Here is a 23,512-nt window from a genome sequence, read left to right on the forward strand (position 1 = left end):
TTTATTACAAACAAAAATACCATTTAATATATAAAAAAATGCATCGATAGCAATAATCGAAATAGGCACAATAACATGATCTCTCTGACAATCTGTAGGACCTGAGGCAGCGATGGTGGAATAGATAACAAGTTGAGTCAAAAGCAACTTTCACAGTAGGCGTAAAGCAGATTATTTCGTATATGTACGGTATTTGTGGAACGCAGTTCACCACTTGTCTTGGCAATATTAATGTTAATTTGAGCATAAATTGATCTACTGTTAGTTTTAATTGTAAATGAAATAAGTAATGACATATGCAGTGATGGCAAAACATTGTTTATTCATTAGATAAAAAATATCCCCCCCCCCCTCCCCCCCTCTCTTGATTCTGAATTGACAATAAAATTGTTCTGCGTTTCCACTCACTGATAGTCATCGTACTTAGAAGCCAGTTGTGGGTTTTTGCTTGTACTTGCCAAAACCACATGAAAAGTCTTCTTTTCAGATTTGCTTTTGATACTGTTAGAAGACGCGAGGGATGTTTTCTGCTCCTGATTAATGGCTCCGAAATATTCCGTGATGTCACAGGGGGAGAGTCAATTAGTGCGATGTCTCCAGAACGTCATCTCACCGGTGTTATGGCTGGGGTTCCTGCCATAGTGGCTGTCAGTATGCGCAGCCGGACATCGCAGTGATGTCTGTGCGGCACACAGCCAGATTATGGGGGAGGTTCAATCGCTGGTGAAGACACATGCTTCAAAATAGGGCCCACCATTGTCTATGAAGAAAAGCTGGTTCAGATATACACAAGGTGACTATATACAAATCATATGTGTAGACACTGAATTAAGATTTCCGTACTCTTTTCTGGTTTAAAAGGGAGTTTCCACACTTATGGAGCTCCCTGTACACACTATCTCCATCGGTTGATGTTAGATGCTGGAGTGTGGGCTTACAGGCTTAGTATTTGGGCTTACAGATGTTAATTGAAAAGGGATTTCATTCATGTTTATTGACTTGGCACAGTCAGCATGACCAGTAATAACTTTCCTATCGGTACTTACCATGAACAATTTATAAATCTGCTTACTACATGCCACCATATTGCTACGTAAATCCAGCCCATATGTCAAGTCACAGAAAAGGAGTAAGTAAGAAGGAATGGTACCTAGTTCTTTGAACTATATTGAGTTTTTATTCTGTAGTATAAAGATGGAATGTTTCTGAGCTGTGTATGTCTCTATCTATACAGGGCCGATATCCATCTGCCTCATCCCCTTGCAGAAAGCGGACATGTTAAAATATATGCAGGAGATCTGAACTTTTCCGTTTCCATAGCTCTGGAACTTTGCTTCATATATCTGAGTGTTTGAATTGCACAATCCTTATTATTATGGGATATATTTACAAAACTTTCTAAAGGACAAGTGGAGGTGCTGCCCATAGCAACCAGATTGTAGCTAAAAAATGATTGCTAGAATCTGATTGATTGCTATGGGCAACAACTGCACTTTTACATTTCAGAGGGTTTGATAAATCTACCCCAAGTCTCTACAAGTTGCTGGTTTTGATGGCCATTACTTGATGACATGGTAAGTACATGGTCACTGAAATGGCCTATTAGTCATTCTGTCACAGTGATGGGAGATACACATTGCAATTTGTGCGGTTTTACTAGGAAAACCCGACTTACACTTTTCTTTGTAACAGAACTTGTTATCTTTTTGCACCATATCTGATTATTTCACATTGCGGTGTTTCCTCTCTATATAGAAATGTTTCCTATGTATATTTATAGTTTTCTTTTGTTTATTTTTTTTGACCTTTTTATATTTTACATATGTTTTGTGTATATCTTCATGTTGAGTTAAATAATTCTACCATGTCTGATAAATTGTCTGGTTTTCAGAATACGGCTCAGGGTGTCTGTGATCTAGAAAATCGGAACATTTAAAATGAAGAAGTCTCTAATTTGAAATAATAGCTTAAAAATGCACAAAGTACAGTAAATTAGTAGAGGGCAAATGGAGTAAAAACAAAATTGTTAGAAGGTAAAATAGATGTGGAGCACCGGTTATCCCTAAAGCGATCAGCTTACCTTTAGCCATATTAATCTAGGTACACAGAGCAATACACTATTGCAAATTATTTAGTAGTTATCTGACACCGCTTTAGTGTGTGTGTACTTGGTACTACAGGAATTTAGCTGCCACCTTCTATGAAGTTGAGTAAAGTGGGATTTTCTATGTTGAAACCCACATGACCGAATCTTTACAAATTGCTTCCATAAAATATAAAGTGAAAACTAAACCAGCTCATTCCCTTGTGCAGATCCACGGTGTGTTATTGTCACAAAGCAATAATCATGGGATCAGTGTGATCTTATGTGTGATCTTCAGCTGATCATACTGTCTGCTTGTGATTCAAGATGAGAAATTCACAGTAAAGTAAAAAAAAAAAAACAATTTATCCATGTTGTTCTCTTGTCGCTTAGTCTGACCGGTCACCAAGTCTGTCTTCTGCGAGGAGAGCAGAGACATGAAGTTAATATTTCAAGAAACATAATAGTCTCGTTGCTTCATCATTATTTATCTCGGTCATTGTTCTATTTAATGTATACTCGTACGTGCACGACCGAGGCAGCCGTTTTGTGGGTTGAACCAATGTATATATAGATAGATCGTTTTGCTCATTCTTGATGCTCATCAGCGGGTGATAACCCAAGTACTCTGCATTCTCCTGATATCGGTTCGCCCTTTAATTAGCTGCCTCCAGTTTAAGATGGGGGCTGGATGTTCTCACACCGTGGAAGATGCCGCCTCATTTTGGGCATTCTACAGCTTCCAACTAGGCTTCATGTTGATTCTCTTTTCAGCTCAAGAGCATCTGTCAAACATTTTGAATTGATGATATTCTGATCAACCTTTAGAAGCCATAGGAGGAGGTCCGTGCTCCACATCTGATGTAGACCTCTCTTTGTAGGGTGCTAGTTTGCCACCCTCCATGTGTGAGGTCCTGATAATTATCCTGGGCAAACCGGAGATGGACCTTACCATATAGACTCCCATCCACTGTTGCTTACCCGATAGATAGATATATATATATATCTGAGAGAGGTTCCAACCTTTACTGTAATATCAGAATATATTTTTGGGATGGACTAGGTAACCTTTGTGTACCACAACTACCATTGGGACACGTTTTCTGACCCAGACCCCATCTCCTCTTTAATAAATATTAACCTACAAAACCTAAGAGCGAGGAGAGAGGTTGGCGCAGGGCCAGTAATCAGATTATAAGTATCGATGGAATATTACAAATTGAATAATGGGAATTCTACTGTTTAGCTGGCTAATATTGAACATTTTCAAGTTTTTAAAAGATGAGACTTCCATGGAAGTTAGAAACAGTGTGAAGCTATGACAAATCCGAAATGTGTAAAATAACCAGGACCAGTTAGTTTTCTGAGAATGGATAGAAAAATAAGTTTGTTCCCATGTTCTGAGTGAATAATCTATAGTGCGTCTGTTACCTGCACACAGGTGCTTTATCACAAATGTCTTTCCGTTCACTAGGACCCTGTAGGATCACCGGGATATTTCACTGGTTCCTGGTGAATTCAGAGGTTGCATTCTGCTTATAAAAGCAGTGAGTGGGTGATAGGAGCGCTATCCATAGAGATTATTTTAAATTACTTACAACATTTAAAACTATATTCCCCAATAAGCCACTTGCCCCTTCTAGAAGAACTCTGAGGTTTTGTATGTCTGTGCCAGGGCCTGATTAGGGGTTCAGACCACCCCAGGTTAACATGCTCACAGCGCCTCTTGCTTTCCACGACAGTCTAATACACGCTAGGTAAAAACTAATTTGTCCTTAATTTAAACTCTGGCTTCATTCACCCCCCATCCCTCCGCCCAGTTTATGTTTCTGGGTTTTTGAAACTTCGCTCCACTTCGATTTTCAAAAGGGCCACAGCAATCTTTATCACTCATTTTATTTACATTAAAATCAGGATTGTATAGCAGAATGGAGGCGTGAACACAGCGCTGCTGTGGGTGATGGGGGAGGGGCTAGCACACCTTTGCCTATCACTATCCTTGTCTCTCCTACTCGCTTATCCTCAAGCGCTCGGCTAGGGAAGAATACGTCAAGATTAAAACCTTTACTACATTTTTCCTACATGTTTTCTTTTTACTTTGAAGAACAACTATTTTCATATTTTATAATGAATCTCAGTTTATAACTCTCCCCGTTACAGTTTTCCACCCCCCAAAAAATGTGCGTCCCCCAGGCCCTGGTCTGTGCACTCTCTTCTGCATGTACAGCTGTGTGATAAAAGTCTATGCTTGATATAAATTGTACTAAACAAAGATTAACAATTCTTTATACAGGGGGATACATTATATTTGAATTATTTAATTCACTGTCTAAAGAGAGACAATTAAATAAACGGTCTCTATTAAATATCACTCATCACACAATGGGACATACACCGGGTCTACCCTCTCTGGTACTTGTCACCATTTCCTCTCCTAGTCCTCAGAGATCAGATCTATAGATAGACAGATTCTGGTTTTACAATTTGCATAGTGGTTGCTTGTGAGCTCAGGTTTGGTGCTTACTGAGCAGTTCAGTTAGGTGTTTGGGTTGACGTAGGGGATATTATGAAATCCCTTCGTAATATAAGGGATACTTTAACCATTTAATTACCAGAACCCTACCGCCCACACTCGCGACCAAGCCACTTTTGTAGGTTAAGGGTGTGTCAGTTTTTGTCTCGTCTCTGGGAGTAACTATTTTATTATTATTTTATGATCCCTTTAATGTACAGCACTACATCATATGTTGGTGCTTTATAAATAGATGATGATAACAATAGTTCTAGTTTATGGGAAAAATATGCAAAATTAGAGAAAAATACGCTTTCTGAAGAGACTGCATTTTGTAACTTACAATGTTAGTGCAAATCCGTTGCAGGTGTGATCCGCTAGCTCTGCCTGATGTATCAATACCACAGGAAAAATCAGCAATGTTTCAGGTACTGTTCATCCAGCGCAGCCTCATCGCACTGGGCTCTAACAGGACAAAGAAGAGAATCAAATCGTCACAGTAGATCGAGTCCGACTTTGTAGCTGCCAATAATAACTTGCTGCTTAAAATACAAAGCCAGGTGTCAGACGAATATCGATAATAAAATAATCAGTTTACTGTAATTCGTCAGGACCCAGATTGCTTTATCTGTGTGGTAGGGAAATTAGACTGTAAGCTCCACTGGGCAGGGACTGATGTGAATAAATAAATCTGATCGTACAGTGCTGTAGAATATGTTGGCGATATACAAATGAAAGGATAAAATACACAAAATATGTTAATGTATAAATTCCTGTACATAATTCTGTATAAACTGAGTTATGATGTCATCACATCAGTGTTCAGTATGGAAACTTGTATATTATAAGGAAAAACGTATGCCCTAACAGCAAACTGGTCCGGACATAGGGGGCCTGGTTCATTAAGAAATGAAAATTATGATACGAGGCATATTTTGCATGTGCAAACCTGAAATCTACAGCAAAGACCGCAATTCATGTTCACATGTGATGACCGTTCTGACAGCCTATGGTTACAGGGAGGGAACTGGGCGTATATCTGTAGTCAATGTACAGTGAGGGCGTATACCTGTGGTCAATGTACAGTAAGGGCGTGTACCTGTGGTCAATGTACAGTAAGGGCGTGTACCTGTGGTCAATGTACAGTAAGGGCGTATACCTGTGGTCAATGTACAGTAAGGGCGTATACCTGTGGTCAATGTACAGTAAGGGCGTATACCTGTGGTCAATGTACAGTAAGGGCGTATACCTGTGGTCAATGTACAGTAAGGACGTGCCAATCTCGAGCGCACGCGGCAGCGTCAGATACAAGTTTTGGGCATCTCTAAGGTACATGAGTTTAGTCTCATCACTTGCACCAGCTACAGGTCTGGGGTAAGTGGTGATCACTAGTGATGACTGCTGTGTATGCCAGTTATAACGTGTGTCTGCAATCAGGAATTACTGTATAAAGGAATATTATGTACAGTAGACACTAATAACATCCTGATAAATGTATTTTATGGGTTGGATGGGAAAAAAAGGTTTGTTTTTCTATTAAGGTTTTTTTTTATTAATGATTATATTATTAACAGGTGACAATAAGTGAATACTTTCTGTGTGTTCTGCGGAGACCTTATACTCCACATATGTATTGTACGTAACCTGCAGGGTATTGGGTCTTTCTCAATAGCGCAAGTGCCGCATATACAGAACGTACCCAGACAAGAGACGTTTCCTCAGATCAGCTTATAGTTGAATACGGATGTGCGTATAATGGATTTACACTTGTTTGGAAACAATAAAATGCACATTATGTTGGCTTCGCGTGCCGCAAGGAATCACACCCAAGAAGTCAGCTGGGATCTCTGTGTCCTGTGTAAGAACCCACATATAATCTACAATAGCACATTATACACATATAACCTTACATCTAAGTAAAAGGGGTTCCCTGAGAATATCTGACAGTGATTCTCGGTAAATTCACAGGAGGTTTATGAGTCCTCTGCAGCTGCGTTCTACTCCCTGGGGGATTACAAGCGACTCTTTATAGAAGATTCACTTTCCAGTTAGATAATCTAAAACAAAATTGAAAGTTCGATGTGACCTGTGCTGTGAACCCGCAGGGGCGAGGGGGGGTTTGTTTAAACTATGATTCCCAATTTCCTTCTACAGAAATTTCCACCTACGGTCTGTCTGGAACCATTTTGCCCTTTAACTAACAGACAATGAAATGTTCCCCAGCTGTATTATTCTTTCTTACCCACTGAGCACAGCAGGTGAATTCCCCACTATGAGTGAAACAATAAGAACCCTCCAGATTAACAAAGATCCTCTGACAAAAACCCAAACATCGGGTCCAAGTCTACGACAGTCACAGTCGTCTTTACTGTTTAATGAGGGTTTTTCTAACTTTTAGGTTTAGCAATAAATAATACATAAAACATAAGAGGAACTGACAAGCGCCAATAGGTATACTATAGGTACAATAAATGAGTTCATGAATATGTGGAAAGTTTCTTATCAACTTCAGGACTCTTCCCATCCTGACCTCATATAGTTCACTTACTAGAGGGTAATAGATCAGTCCCCAGAATATCTCCGTTCTCCAACCCAACGCGTTTCAGCTCTCCTGGAGCCTTTGTGTATAACAAAAGTCCTTCATGTATCACAATAAAAAATGTGTTTATTGTGATATATGAAAGACTTTTGTTATACACAGTGATTTTTTAATTGCGCTAATTAGCTTTAGTATTTAATGTGAAAGATTTGATTCCTCCCAATCATTCACCTTGAGAAAGGCTCCAGGAGAGCTGAAACGCGTTGGGTTGGAGAGCGAGGAGATTGAAAATTGCCTTAGATCTGGTGCGGGTTCAGTGTTGACATTTGTATGTTGTTATTCTGGAATTTGATTGTTTATTTTTTAACAATAAGCAATGGCAGTGATCTTCACGGAAGGGCCAGTCCACGATCGAGTCTGGAGAACGGGGATAGCATGGAAAGGAAAGCTATCCGTGAGGCGAGGTGGATATCTCTGGGATAGCGGTGTCTCCATAGGAGGAATTCACATTCTGGCGATTGATCTACTACTCTCTAGTAAGTGAACTATATGAGGTCAGGACGGAAAGAGTCCTGAAGTTGCTAAGAAATTGTCCACATATTCATGAACTCATTTATTGTCCCTATAGTATTCCTATTGGCGCTTGTCAGTTCCTCTTCTGTTAAATGTATGTTTCACTTCCTTTGGGGCAGTTTGGTATGTCCTCTGTGAGGTAGCTACAAGCAGCCGTTTCTTTGAGCGCCTGTTTGCCATTGTTCCATTAGCAATAAATAATGATTAACTAATTTCAGCGGTATGATAATCTTTCAAGACGACACACTGAGGTCATTTTACAGTGGAACTTCCCCCCGTCCCCTCTTGCTAAGAAATATATTTTAGGTTTACAAATAAACTAACAAGTAACCTGACGCAGGAATATTTGTGGCCCACAGGTGGCGCTACAAACTCACAACCATCCTCCCAGCAGAAAGACAAGGGGACTTCTAATATCTAATAATTTACATTAGAGCGTGCATTACTCATTATGAGAAGCTGGAGTGATGCACGCATTTACCGGGGTGTTATAGTGTAACTGCAGGGCGGGCAGCTGAAGGTGAGGGGGGCATGACAATGCCAGGTTGCCATCCCCTCTGAGGCCCCCCTCCACCAGAAGGCCCTTAAAGGAGCAGAGCATAGGCCCCTTTTGAGAATGCGCCAATCCGGCGCATGACCTGGACAGACCACTAGAGGCCGCCGTATCCTGCCCTGTTATCTCTCCCACTATACACTACGCTGTTATACCATATCCTGCTCTGTCATATCTCTCCCATTATACACTACGCTGTGATACCGTATCCTGACGTTATCTCTCTCCCACTATACACTACGCTTTGATACTGTATCCTGGGGGGGGGGGGGTCTGGCAGATTTTAGCCTTGGGAGGGAGGTCAAGACTCATCTCTGCAGCCTATGAGGAACATTTTAAAGGGAAAAAAAATGCAAGTGGCCCAGTAACCCAACCCAGGGTAGCCCACTATGGGAGCGGCCCGGGGGGCAGATGTCCCCCCGGCACCCAGCCCAGTCAGCCCCTGAGGGCAGGTCTAAGTGCCAACTCATAGTATGCCAGCCAGACCACATGTTTGCAAATAAGAGAAGTACACTATCAGAACATCCTGATTTATGTATTTTTTGTAAAAAAAAATATAGTTTTTTTACATATATTTGTAATAATGTTTATAGTATTAATATTTGGAAATTAATTTTATTTTGAAAAAAAATTGTTGCATGCATTCTGATGGGACCTGATATTGCACATATGATTGTGCCCATGCTGCAGTCTGTCCTGTATGTCTGCCTACGGCAAATAATGTATAACCGGAGGGTCCATATATATCCTTATACCCAGAGTCAAATGGAAAGGTTTCTCCAGTTCCGCTTGTACATGAATACAGGTGTACGTGTGTAAAAGTTACATCTGATTATTTTAAACGCAAGTTGTGTTCACATTGCGTCCGGCGGGTGCTCGAGGATAAGTGAGTAGGAGACGGAGACAGGCGCAGGCGTGATAGCCCCCCCTCCCCCCCCTCACTAGCGCTCGTTCACGCTTTTGTTTCACAGTACAGTTCTGATTTGAATGAATATGAAGCGAGTGACAGATATCACTGTGATGCGTTTAAAAAGCCAAGTGGGGTTGAATTTTGAAAACACGCAAATGTAAATAATGGGGGGGGCAAAGGACCCGAGAGGGCTCTATGAGCGTATAAGCTTAGGAACAGCCTGAACCCTTAATCAGTCCCTATGGATTCAGAGAATCCTGCATACAGGCTGAGCAGGACCTCACTTTTCAACACTACTCCTTTTACTTACAAAAAATATATTTTTTTTCGACTTGGGTGTAGATATGCTTAAAGGTAAACCAAACACTCTGCGGACTTGCTGAGACCCCTTAGGGATATTTTATCATTTATTGAAGAGTTGTCTCAGATTGAAAGACTTCTGGCACCAACCTCTACAATCCCTGGATGGACGCATGGTGCTGTAATAGGCAAATATTATATATTAATATAATTGTTATAATTTATTTATATAGCGCAACTAATTCCGCAGCGCTGTACAGAGAACTCACTCACATCAGTCCCTGCCCCATTGGATCTTACAGTCTAAATTGCCTAACATACACAAACACAGACAGAGACTAGGGTCAATTTGTTATCAGCCAATTAACTTACTAGTATGTTTTTGGAGTGTTGGGAGGAAACCGGAGCACCCGGATGAAACCCACGCAAACACGGGGAGAACATACAAACGCCTCACAGATAAGGTCATGGTCAGGAATTTAACTCATGACCTCAGTGCTGTAAGGCAGAAGTACTAACCACTGAGCCACTGTGCTGATTATTATTTTCTGTAGCATAAAAGTCCAACATTTTTATTTCTTCTGATTAGATCACTCTTCTGAACACACTGCAGATTGTGATATTAATTAATTAATTATACAAATTAGTGAATCAGAATTGAAGTTCACTTGAGTAAAAATTGCTATTCACCAGTGAGAGAGGAGATAAGCGAGTGGTTTCTGAATGACTCAGTACTTAAATGAACAATACTGATGAACAAGTGAGTGTACGTTTGTCAGTGACAAGAGCACATGTGGAGTATTTGTGCAGGAACAGTGAGAGGGAGAAGACGACTTTCTGCTGTGGAATTGATCTGTAACCTCCGGACCAGAGAAGACAATAGTGAGTACACATCACTTCCCGTTGCGCTCGTCTCTGTGAAGTCTCTTTCTCTCAGCATCAATAGGCTAGACTGCAACTGGCTGGGTTATTTGTTATATTTTCAAGTTCGTTGTTATTTGGCATTCAAAGATCAGCTTAGTAAAAGGACATATCCTTTCAAGAAAATCTGAAATAATAATTGGACAAATACTCTAGAAATTGCAGATCTCAGAACCTACAGAAAGCGTGACTGAGCGGAAACATACATGTGCGAAGATATTTGTGGGTGCGGAATCTTCTTAAGGACTAAAGAAGTTTAGAAAGACGGGTCAAAATAAATCATGTTTTTGAGCTTTTCCTAATTTTGGTAAATTTGACAATTCTGTCTTGCGAAATTCTTCAGTGATCAAGATTAGTAACGGAATAAGCTGTAAAATATTTATTGACAGAGTTGACAAGAGGCACAAGAAGTCTCTGTACTGAACCAGATTAAATGCCGATATGTTCAGTTCCCTGAAATAGAGGCGATGAGCTTTTGTCATTAAGGGGAGCACAAAAAAAAAAAAAAAAGAGACTTTGCATCTGGGCAAAACCATGTTGCATTGGAGGGGGAAGTCAATTTAAAATGTGGCGACGGAGTTATAGCTGGGGTAGGGCATGTCTTAGATCAACTTTAAATTTCAGTGTAAAAATAAAGTCATCACGTATTTGTGTGTTACATGAAAAAACAGACAGTTTATCTTACGTGCAAAATAAACTAATTTGCACCCCTTGCATTGTATCATGATTTCTCCAGGATAAAATTTACTGCTTTTTTGCTTACTCCTTAATGACCCAGGGCCAAGTAATGTACCTGTTGCATAATCACAGTAGGGACTGTTTGTGGGCTGAATATTCGCTGTATAATTCACTAGGGATAGCGACATTACTGACACGTGAGGGGCTGTGTGCTATAGAATTAACGGGCTGAACATTGTCTCAGCCTAGTGAATGATTGCTTCCACTGTGTGTAGGTGACAAGTAAACTGTAATTTCGTCTTTTATTCTACGTGATATAACAAAATGTACACAGCAGAGACACTCTTACAGCGTCCTCTGACCAGTGGTCTGATACTTCTTCTGCTCTGTGCCCCAGAACACCATGAACGTGGCCCAGAGTCTAACACTCCTTTTCATCACGGCGGGGACCTTTCAGGTAAGGCTCTTATTATTTATTGTGTTTGGTTTCTCTTCTGCCTGGTGGGTTACATTTTATTTTGTAAGGGGTTTAATAGATTAGTCACTTCTACAAAGCGAGCTACAGAATTTCCATTCAGAGCACAGTCAGCGTGGGACGTCATACATAGTTCTGAGAGCCTAGGATGAGTGTCATTTTGAAACTATTTCTTTATAATTATTAAAAAGAGTTGAATAATATTAAACAATTCTAGACATGAAGTTATCTTTTTATCTCAACACTAGAATTTTACCAGTGGCGCACGCAGGGGGGGTTTCTGAGTCTCTAGAAACCCCCCCTGCGCTAACTAAGTGGCCACTGTCCTATACAGCAGCCGCGGCGCTGTCAAAGAAGCGTTCGCGGCGGTGCTGTATTGTATACAGCACCGCCGCAGACGCTTCTTAGACAGCGCCGCGGCTGCTGTATAGGACAGCACTGGCGAAACGGAGCTGCTGCGCATGCGCAGCAGCTCTCTCTCGTTTTTTGTTTTTTTTGGGGGTCGGCCCACCCCCCCGACAATCCTCCGTGCGCCGCTGATTACACTATACTGGTCTAGATGACGTATTAATGCACAAGATCGGTCATTATGTGTTTAAATGTGAACGTACAGAGTCTGACAGACTTAGTACTTTGTTATGTCTTTGTATAATGTAACATTTATGTTCTGGGTGATAGCAGAAAGCTGGATAATGTCAATATTATCTATGCAATATAAGTAACATACATTACCTACATGTAATGTGAAATATAGTAAATCCTGAGGCGTTTCCTAAGATGGCCACACTATGCTGTGATACTGTATCCTGCCCTGTTATATCTCCCCCACTATACACTACACTGTGATACCGTATCCTGCCCTGTTATCTCTCTCCCACTATACACTATGCTGTTATACCGTATCCTGCTCTGTCATATCTCTCCCATTATACACTATGCTGTGATACTGTATCCTGCCCTGTTATATCTCCCCCACTATACACTACACTGTGATACCGTATCCTGCCCTGTTATATCTCCCCCACTATACACTATGCTGTGATACTGTATCCTGCCCTGTTATATCTCCCCCACTATACACTACACTGTGATACCGTATCCTGCCCTGTTATCTCTCTCCCACTATACACTATGCTGTTATACCGTATCCTGCTCTGTCATATCTCTCCCATTATACACTACGCTGTGATACCGTATCCTGCCGTTATATCTCCCCCACTATACACTACGCTGTGATACCGTATCCTGCCCTGTTATATCTCTCCCACTATACACTACGCTGTTATACCGTGTCCTGCTCTGTTATCTCTCTCCCACTATACACTACGCTGTTCTACCGTATCCTGCTCTGTCATATCTCTCCCATTATACACTACGCTGTGATACCGTATCCTGCCCCGTTATATCTCTCCCACTATACACTACGCTGTGATACTGTATCCTACCGTTATCTCTCTCCCACTATACACTACGCTGTGATACTGTATCCTGCCCCGTTATATCTCCCCCACTATACACTATGCTGTGATACCGTATCTTGCCCTGTTATATCTCCCCCACTATACACTACGCTGTTATACCGTATCCTGCCCTGTTATATCTCTCCCACTATACACTACGCTGTTATACCGTATCCTGCCCTGTTATATCTCCCCCACTATACACTACATTGTGATAACGTATCCTGCCCTGTTATATCTCCCCCACTATACACTACGCTGTGATACCGTATCCTGCCCTGTTATCTCTCTCCCACTATACACTACGCTGTTATACCGAATCCTGCTCTGTCATATCTCTCCCACTATACACTATGCTGTGATACCGTATCCTGCCCCGTTATATCTCTCCCACTATACACTACGCTGTGATACTGTATCCTGCCCTGTTATATCTCCCCCACTATACACTATGCTTTTATACCGTATCCTGCCCTGTTATATCTCCCCCACTATACACTACGCTGTGATACCGTATCCTGCCCCGTTATATCTCTCCCACTATACACTATGCTGTGATACCGTATCCTGCCCCGTTATATCTCTCCCACTATACACTACGCTGTGATACTGTATCCTGCCCTGTTATATCTCCCCCACTATACACTATGCTTTTATACCGTATCCTGCCCTGTTATATCTCCCCCACTATACACTACGCTGTGATACTGTATCCTGCCCTGTTATATCTCTCCCACTATACACTATGCTGTGATACTGTATCCTGCCCTGTTATATCTCCCCCACTATACACTACATTGTGATACCGTATCCTGCCCTGTTATATCTCCCCCACTATACACTACGCTGTGATACCGTATCCTGCCCTGTTATCTCTCTCCCACTATACACTACGCTGTTATACCGAATCCTGCTCTGTCATATCTCTCCCATTATACACTACGCTGTGATACCGTATCCTGCCGTTATCTCTCTCCCACTATACACTACGCTGTTATACCGAATCCTGCTCTGTCATATCTCTCCCATTATACACTACGCTGTAATACCGTATCCTGCCGTTATCTCTCTCCCACTATACACTACGCTGTTATACCGAATCCTGCTCTGTCATATCTCTCGCACTATACACTATGCTGTGATACTGTATCCTGCCCCGTTATATCTCCCCCACTATACACTACGCTGTTATACCGTATCCTGCCCCGTTATATCTCCCCCACTATACACTACACTGTGATACCGTATCCTGCCCTGTTATATCTCTTGCACGTCTTCATCATTCTATATAATGACGTTCAGCACTGTAAATTTACATTTTGCAGACTTTATATTTTGCAAACAGCGTTGGGACAACATTAGTTAATTTATTGGATGAGGACTGAGAACACTTAAGTTTCACTGCCAGATGTGCAGTATTATTATTATATTTTATTTTTGATCTTCCAATGTTGCTCACATGTTTTTTACATACAGTGATGTGACGAGACCAGCCAACAGGGCTAAGTTTGCAACTTGTCTGACTCTCCCCCTGTGCATGGTACCACACATCAGTATACAGTGATACCAGACAACACAAAGCTTTATACACAATATATAAGAATGTCACATCAGTCACACATGATTTGGACACCAACACTGAAGAGGCACCGGCGCTATTAGTGTTACCAGGACTGTCCTGCTGGGTCCCAGCCTACAGGAGATTAGGATGAGGGGCTGCAAACTCCACCATGTCACAGACCGTAACAAATTATCCTACGTGTGCTACCGTATCTTACATTCCACACAAAGTGCACTTAGCGGTAATTATAACTACTTTACTAGAGGTGACCTACAAAGATTAAGGCTCCATGGTGAACCCCCAAACACATGTGGGCCCTCACCGCATCATTCTGTGTCTGCTATGGACATGTTTAAGGTGAGTCTCTATTTCCTCTTCTTTGGAACTGTGACACATATAACATTTGCTTGTTTATTGTATTGTATTACTCATATTCAGTGTACATGTTGTTGTGTCTCTACTGCTACAATATCCATTTACTGAAGCGTGACCACGGCTTTCTAACACCCTACCTTATCCCAGAAGCTATTGGCTCTGCTTTCTTTTCCATTAAACACAGTTTTACAGAACGCAAAGCTAAACGTGAGAAATGTGACAATCGTTAATACCCAGCGATTGCCATGTGGGCGAATGCACTATTGCTTTGCTAAGTAATTGTCTCTAGAGTCATTTCGATTTGCTTCCTCCTGCTGTGTCTTATAACAACCTCCTTTTGAGAGACACAGAAGTAGGCTCTTCTCCGAGCTGAGAAAATCTTTGTAAACTATGATTTATTTATTTTTACACTGCAGACATAAAAGATTGCCCACCCCAACATCCTAGATCAGGCAAATGTATTGAACTTTTTGATAAATAGATGGTATTGTCAGGAACCCGTCCAACCAATACAACACCACCCGGAGTCTACTCTGATAGTCAGGTGTTCGCTGGAGCCCCTAGTGGTGGGGACAGACTTGGCTGCAGACTACAGAGGGTCGTGTGGCGTGTATCAGCTGAGGGGAACCCAGGAGCAGAGGTTAATGGCAGGCAACAGTTCCAAAGGTCAGGCCAAGGTCAGGGGTCACTTGCTAGGAAGAATCGTCAAGATACAAGCCAAGGGTCGGGGTCACGGGCAAATCAGCAAAAACGGTGGTACAGGCCAGTAGGTCAAGGGCACAGGCAAACAGGCAAATCCGGAAAACAGGCAGAGGTCATACACGGCAGAAATCAATCCAAATGGCTATCACTAAAGGTACAGGAGTACAACAGCAGGCAGCAACACAGGAACTGGAAGCTATAACCGGCAGGGAGGCTAAGCCCTCCCTGCCTTAAATACTAAAACAGACCAATGAGAGCCCAGTACTCTAATTGCCCACAGGCTGTTCCTTGATGGAATTAATCAGCCTGCAGACTTGCCCCGCTGTTGCGCACGCGCCCGGCTGCCCTGTAATGCCGGGATGTGGCGCTGGATAGCAGAGCGTCTGGCCGTTGCTATGGCAGCGGCCGGCGAGCCCCCGGAAGTGACGTCCTGGTCATCATAGCGACGGCCGGGACGGAGGTAGGAGAGTCGCGGTGGCTGGGCATTGGCTGCGTAAAGCTGGGTCATTCCACTCGCTATCAGTGGACCAGCGCCGGAATTCAGCAGCGTATTCCTCTGCAGAACGTCGGCCTTGTTTTAGGGATCTGAGGTGACCCTCAGCAGAAGCTACCCGATCCGGATCATCATACAGAAGGCCTAGGGCTTCAAAAAAGGATTCCACGGACCTCAGAGAAGGACTGTCAGAAGGCAAGCTGAAGGCCCAGGACTGTGGGTCCCCCTGAAGCAAGGAAATCACGATACCCACTCTTTGCTGTTCAGAGCCGGAGGAACGGGGTCGGAGACGGAAGAACAATTTACAGCTCTCCTTGAAGTTACGGAAGAGATTCCAGGCACTGGTGGCTAGTGAGCAACCCAGACACCCGGCACTGGTGGCTAGTGAGTAACCCAGACCCCAGGCACTGGTGGCTAGTGAGCAACCCAGACCCCAGGCACTGGTGGCTAGTGAGCAACCCAGACCCCAGGCACTGAGGGCTAGTGAGCAACCCAGACCCCAGGCACTGAGGGCTAGTGAGCAACCCAGACCCCAGGCACTGAGGGCTAGTGAGCAACCCAGACCCCAGGCACTGAAGGCTAGTGAGCAACCCAGACCCCAGGCACTGAGGGCTAGTGAGCAACCCAGACCCCAGGCACTGAGGGCTAGTGAGCAACCCAGACCCCAGGCAATGAGGGCTAGTGAGCAACCCAGACCCCAGGCACTGAGGGCTAGTGAGCAACCCAGACCTCAGGCACTGAGGGCTAGTGAGCAACCCAGACACCCGGCACTGGTGGCTAGTGAGTAACCCAGACCCCAGGCACTGGTGGCTAGTGAGCAACCCAGACCCCAGGCACTGAGGGCTAGTGAGCAACCCAGACCCCAGGCACTGAAGGCTAGTGAGCAACCCAGACCCCAGGCACTGAGGGCTAGTGAGCAACCCAGACCCCAGGCACTGAGGGCTAGTGAGCAACCCAGACCCCAGGCACTGAAGGCTAGTGAGCAACCCAGACCCCAGGCACTGAGGGCTAGTGAGCAACCCAGACCCCAGGCACTGAAGGCTAGTGAGCAACCCAGACCCCAGGCACTGAGGGCTAGTGAGCAACCCAGACCCCAGGCACTGAGGGCTAGTGAGCAACCCAGACCCCAGGCACTGAGGGCTAGTGAGCAACCCAGACCCCAGGCACTGGTGGCTAGTGAGTAACCCAGACCCCAGGCACTGGTGGCTAGTGAGCAACCCAGACCCCAGGCGCTGGTGGCTAGTGAGCAACCCAGACCCCAGGCACTGGTGGCTAGTGAGCAACCCAGACCCCAGGCGCTGGTGGCTAGTGAGCAACCCAGACCCCAGGCGCTGGTGGCTAGTGAGCAACCCAGACCCCAGGCACTGGTGGCTAGTGAGCAACCCAGACACCCGGCACTGGTGGCTAGTGAGTAACCCAGATCCCAGGCGCTGGTGGCTAGTGAGCAACCCAGATCCCAGGCGCTGGTCTAGTGCACAACCCGGACCACGGGCGCTGGTGGCTAGTGAGTAATGTAAACACTATCCTCTGATTGTTAATACTCGCCTTCCACGGTTTAATAAGCGCTTCCTCAGCTCCCAGAGCACCCATCAGCCTGAGCTATAATAGAATATAATTGTTACAAATTGCACAACTACTGGGCGTAGTGCGTGTGCTGTGCTAGATCTACAGTTTTGTTTTTGAAGGTAAAAAAAATCTGTGCAGGAAAAATATGTCTTTGCTACAAAGTAAAATATGACATAATTCTGTGTAAATCTAAATCTTTCTTTGAATAGCAGTCTGGAGATTTTGCAGTCTGTTTTTGTCATTTAAATGTCGTTTCTGCAGACTGCAGAGGGCTAAATAACGCAGAAAGGTCTCCAGTACTGTGACTGCTACGAAACCACTTGTACAGGCTGACAAGGTTCATCATCAAAGACCAGTCGCAGGCTGCTGGCTGCTTGTTGTGGTTTCTGGGTTTGTACAAGTGCTCGGAGGGAAAAAATGATGACTGAATTCACAAGTTACACAGAACCTGAATGAATTGCGAATGTGACATTTCAGTGGATGTGTGCGAAGACAGCTGCTGATCTGGTCATTTCCCCTTCAAATTATGTCAAAACAATTCTGAATATATGAGTGGACTTCTGATAATTGTTTATTTTTTTTTCGATACGAAGAGAATAAAGCTCACAGGGCTAATTGTCATTTATCTCAGCAGATCCTTATGCATACGTATATATAAACATCTCATCTCACAAGGAACATACATTAGTGTGTGTGTGTGTGTGTGTATATATATATATATTTTTTTTTTTTTTATTTATGATGAAATCTGGTTATGTGACATAGTCAAATCTGATTACACAGAACAGACATGCTTCCACCACTATATAAATAAGAGGGAATTTTTACTGAGCACAATCTGTGAATCAATACTAAGTTACTTGCATTAGGAACCGCATCCCATAGAAAGCTTAAGAAATACAGATATATGTGCAGAACATAATGTATCTCAGATCAATGTTGAGGGATATTGCAGAACAACATCTATCTATCCTCTATATCATACGGCTCTCTCTCTCTGTCTGTCTATCTCTATATCATACGGCTCTCTCTCTCTGTCTGTCTATCTCTATATCATACGGCTCTCTCTCTCTGTCTGTCTATCTCTATATCATACGGCTCTCTCTCTCTCTGTCTGTCTATCTCTATATCATACGGCTCTCTCTCTCTCTGTCTATCTCTATATCATACGGCTCTCTCTCTGTCTGTCTATCTCTATATCATACGGCTCTCTCTCTCTCTGTCTGTCTATCTCTATATCATACGGCTCTCTCTCTCTCTGTCTGTCTATCTCTATATCATACGGCTCTCTCTCTCTGTCTGTCTATCTCTATATCATACGGCTCTCTCTCTCTCTGTCTGTCTGTTTCTATATCATACGGCTCTCTCTGTCTGTCTGTTTCTATATCATACCTCTCTCTATCTATCTATCTCATACCTCTTTCTATCTATCTATCTCTATGTCATACCCCTATCTCTCTATATCATACCTCTCTCTGTCTATCCATCTCATACCTCTCTCTATCTCTCTATCTCTCTATATCATACCTCTCTCTATCTATCTCTATATCATACTTCTCTCTATATCTATATAATTCCTCTATCTATCTCTATATCATACCTCTCTCTATCTATCTCTATATCATACCTCTCTCTATCTATCTCTATATCATACCTCTCTCTATATCTATATCATACCTCTCTCTATCTATCTCTATATCATACCTTTCTCTATATCTATATCATACCTCTCTCTATATCTATATCATACCTCTCTCTATCTATCTCTATATCATACCTCTCTCTATATCTATATCATACCTCTCTCTATCTATCTCTATATCATACCTCTCTCTATATCTATATCATACCTCTCTCTATCTATCTCTATATCATACCTCTCTCTATATCTATATCATACCTCTCTCTATATCTATATCATACCTCTCTCTCTATCTATCTCTACATCATACCTCTCTATCTATCTATATGTCATACCTCTATCTCTCTATGTCATACCTCTATCTATCAATCATCTTTCTGATATATCTATCTCACATTTATCTATACATCTCATACTGCTCTATCCATCTATCTCACATTTATCTATCTTTCCATCTATGCTAGTAAGTGTTACAATGTTTCTTTTCCTTCAGGCTGCTGTTTCCAGGCAGAGACAGCTCATCTCTAGAACTGTGAGCTGGGTCACTGTCGTTCTCGTATTCAGTTATTTCAAAAGACCACTTTCAGAATGAGAGAGCAAAACAGCAGCGCACCCCCTTAAGGAGAACAAGCTAGTTCCATGTAAAGTGTTTAATGATTAAACAACAAATTAAATTAATAATCTGAGACAGCTTGACATGAATACACTTGTGAGATAACATGCATTCTTATTAAGATTCAAGTTAAAGAATAACATTGTTGACATGGATAATAAAAATACATTGGTTTATGAAATACTCTTGTATTTATACTGGAACCAATCAATATCTAGAACCCACTGTCAGTGCTGAGCAGTAACTTTGTATGAATGTAACAATATTCTGTTCTGCTTGGCTACAAACAAGCTATAGCATACACTGAGGCTGCTAGCAAGGCAGTAATAGAAGTAATCCCAGACAGTACTTTAAATAGATGGATGTATTTAGAGCTACAGCAATGCACAGAGCCAAATTGTACAGATAGTGTTGTCCAGGATTCTTGTACACACAACAATATGCAGCATATTGTTCTGAGCAACTGAATCATTGCGTCCCTTTACACCTGGCTGCTCAATGACTGAACAGCCAGATTGGTGCAGAACGCAGCCTATAAATTATTAGGGAGCTAGATACACTGGAGCCAAACTAGTGTTCGGTACAAATGTTACTGTGGTGCAATTGCAAACATTTTGTTAGTATGCAGAACAAAGGGCAAATACTGCATGTTAAACGCTCTATGCTGCATTCACATCCGGGCAGCTCTATTTTTACACTGCATTTCAGAGTAGGGCCAGCACCCTCCAAATCAACACTAAGGGCTGGATTTACTAAGTTGCGGGTTTGAAAACGTGGGGATGTTGCCTATAGCAACCAATCAGATTCTAGCTTTCATTTATTTAGTACCTTCTACAAAATGACAGCTAGAATCTGATTGGTTGCTATAGGCAACATCCCCACTTTTTCAAACCCGCAGCTTAGTAAATCTAGCCCTAAGTTGTATATGTTACCCACACACCCCTGCAACACAAAAAAAAATAATTCCGAGTACAAATTTTGCAGCCAGTAGATGCTCTAAGTCCTCCCCGCTGCCTGTTATATCTGACTGTTCGTGCTAGATTACAGCTCATTTGTTCTGTTTCCTAGATATTAAATACGCTATTAAGTGTCATACTGGCCCTGTGTAATGTATTAATGTTTACTGTAATTGGTTGCTGTTCCAGACACCTAATTCATCTCTGCAAATACAACTAACGAAATGATAGTATTTGTGAAATGATAACTACGAGCTTAGAGAGACAGTTCTAAAATGAATGTATTAATCCACTTGTGAGATCACGTCCCTTACCTTCTAGATTGTATGTCTCACACAGGGTAACAATCTTACTGGCTACTGTAGTTTATGTAGTTACAACTGCATTATGTCTGTAATCACACCTTATCATCATCATCATTTATTTATATAGCGCCAGCAGATTCCGTAGCGCTTTACAATTGGGAACAAACAGTAATAAAACAATACTGGGTAATACATACAGAGAGTTAAGAGGGCCCTGGCTGCAAGCTTACAATCTATGGGACAATGGTTTGATACACATGGGTAAGTGCTACATCATATTGAATATTTGACCAGCTAGAATGCAGAGGTTACAAAGTATTGAGTGGGCTGTATGTTCAGTCACACAACTATGTTGGTCAGAAGGTTGTTGGTCTTGTGTTAGCTGTGTAGAGGGTGATAATAGGGTAACCTAGGGAGATTAAGATGATGGTAGAGGAATACTATAAGCTTGTCTGAAGAGGTGGGTTTTCAGAGAACGCTTGAAGGTTTGAAGACTATGGAATTCCCTCCCTCGCACAGTAAGACTTTCCTCTAAGGTGGGGGGAGCCCGAAAAAAGTCCTGTAACCTCACAAATCTCCTGACTTTCATAGACTGTCCCACCCAGCAGGACTTCTGTCCCGACTGCTGGGAGTGTTGTAAGGTACGTCCAATTCAGGGTTGTATTTAGGGGATGGGAGGAAGGTTTTTGGAGCTATGCTGTCATGTCTGTCCACAAAGAAGTGTAATATCCAACTATGCGATGACCCAAAAACCTCCCTTCTTGTCCGGAGAAGGGAGATTGTATGGGAGATTGTCCTATAGATTGTAAGCTTGCGGGTATGGCCCTCTTACCTGCAACCTGTGGCTCTCCATCTGTCGTAGAACTACAAGTCTCAGAATGATCTGGCAGGGCATTCGGTGAAAGTCACAGGCCGCTTAAGGCTGTTATAATGAATATATTTTACTTGTAATATGCTGTAATCACATAACTGTACATCCACTATAATATATAATATTATTGAAATTATAATATAATATATTTATATAATAAAATTTATTGTGCTTTCCTTATTCTGGCATGGAGTTTTACATATTGATGTCTAGTACATTCGAATAATAAGGGTGAACTATTTATTGGTAAGTACTGGTAAAATTACATTTTGTCTACAGTTGAGTGCGGTGAATCTTTGTATCCGTCAACATTGAATTTTCAGTTACTAGGTTGCATTGAAGTGTGATATAAAATGATAAATTATTACACAATGTTCCAGTCCAATCTGACACACTAACCTAGTTCACATTGTATCGTGCTTTACGAACGTCTGCGGAAAAAATGATGTCATTCTTAACGGGGACATGTCAAGATTGTGAAAAATGTAGTTTAAGACACAATTGGGCTCTGGGCATCGATCATATTCGTAGATTCCCATTGCAAATCATAGAGAGTATCGGGCAGCTCGCAACAGTATCCTGAAACATAGAATGTATCAGGTATCAAGACAGAGATGCTGGTAAAAGGAGCTACAAGAAGAGCTGTCCAAAGACCGCCATGTGATCACAGTGATGCCGGTAAGAGGAGCTACAAGTAGAGCTGCTTGTGTCCAAACATTGCTCTGTGATCACAGTGATGCTGGTAAGAAGAGCTACAAGTAGAGCTGCCTCTTGTCCAAAGACTGCCCTGTAATCACAGCGATGCAGGTAAGAGGAGCTACAAGTAGAGCTGCCTCTTGTTCAAAGACTGCACTGCGATCACAGTGATGCTGGTAAAAGGAGCTACAAGAAGAGCTGTCCAAAGACTGCCCTGTGATTACAGCGAGGCTGGTAAGAGGAGCTACAAGTAGTGCCATCTTGTGTCCAAAGATCGCACTGTGATCACAGTGATACTGGTAAGAGAAGTTACAAGAAGAGCTGTCCAAAGACCGCCCTGTGATCACAGTGATGCTGATAAGAGGAGCTACAAGTAGAGCTGCTTGTGTCCAAACATTGCTCTGTGATCACAGTGATGCTGGTAAGAAGAGCTACAAGTAGAGCTGCCTCTTGTCCAAAGACTGCCCTGTAATCACAGTGATGCTGGTAAGTGGAGCTACAAGTAGAGCTGCCTCTTGTCCAAAGACTGCCCTGTAATCACAGCGATGTTGGTAAGAGGAGCTGCAAGTAGAGCTGCCTCTTGTCCAAAGACTGCCCTGCGATCACAGTGATGCTGGTAAAAGGTGCTACAAGAAGAGCTGTCCAAAGACTGCCCTGTGATTACAGCGATGCTGGTAAGAGGAGCTACAAGTAGTGCCATCTTGTGTCCAAAGACCGCCCTGTGATCA

The 23,512-nt window shown here is 42.6% G+C and overlaps 1 protein-coding gene and 1 long non-coding RNA gene across 3 annotated transcripts in view; one reads left to right on the plus strand and one right to left on the minus strand.

Moving 5' to 3' along the window:
- LOC142107128 (uncharacterized) overlaps positions 1-23,512 on the minus strand; it is a 25,524-nt gene continuing 2,012 nt past the window's right edge. The window contains exons 2-3 of the long non-coding RNA XR_012679874.1: positions 4,939-5,060; positions 1-2,501 (exon numbers count right to left, since the gene is read on the minus strand). This is a non-coding gene — a long non-coding RNA (uncharacterized LOC142107128). The remainder of the gene's footprint in view (positions 2,502-4,938; positions 5,061-23,512) is intronic.
- The window catches only part of LOC142107125 (tumor necrosis factor receptor superfamily member 8-like), a 25,359-nt gene continuing 12,072 nt past the window's right edge, over positions 10,226-23,512 (plus strand). Inside the window, exons 1-2 of one of the 2 annotated variants that reach the window (XM_075190303.1) lie at positions 10,226-10,352; positions 11,467-11,526. In XM_075190303.1, coding sequence (XP_075046404.1) covers positions 11,473-11,526 — 54 coding nt within the window. In that variant the 5' untranslated portion in view covers positions 10,226-10,352; positions 11,467-11,472. Of the gene's footprint in view, positions 10,353-10,883; positions 11,527-23,512 lie in introns of those variants that run through there. The other variant, XM_075190304.1, reaches the window with a different exon arrangement.

Source organism: Mixophyes fleayi, chromosome 11 (genome assembly GCF_038048845.1).
Source record: "Mixophyes fleayi isolate aMixFle1 chromosome 11, aMixFle1.hap1, whole genome shotgun sequence".
NCBI lineage: Eukaryota > Metazoa > Chordata > Amphibia > Anura > Limnodynastidae > Mixophyes > Mixophyes fleayi.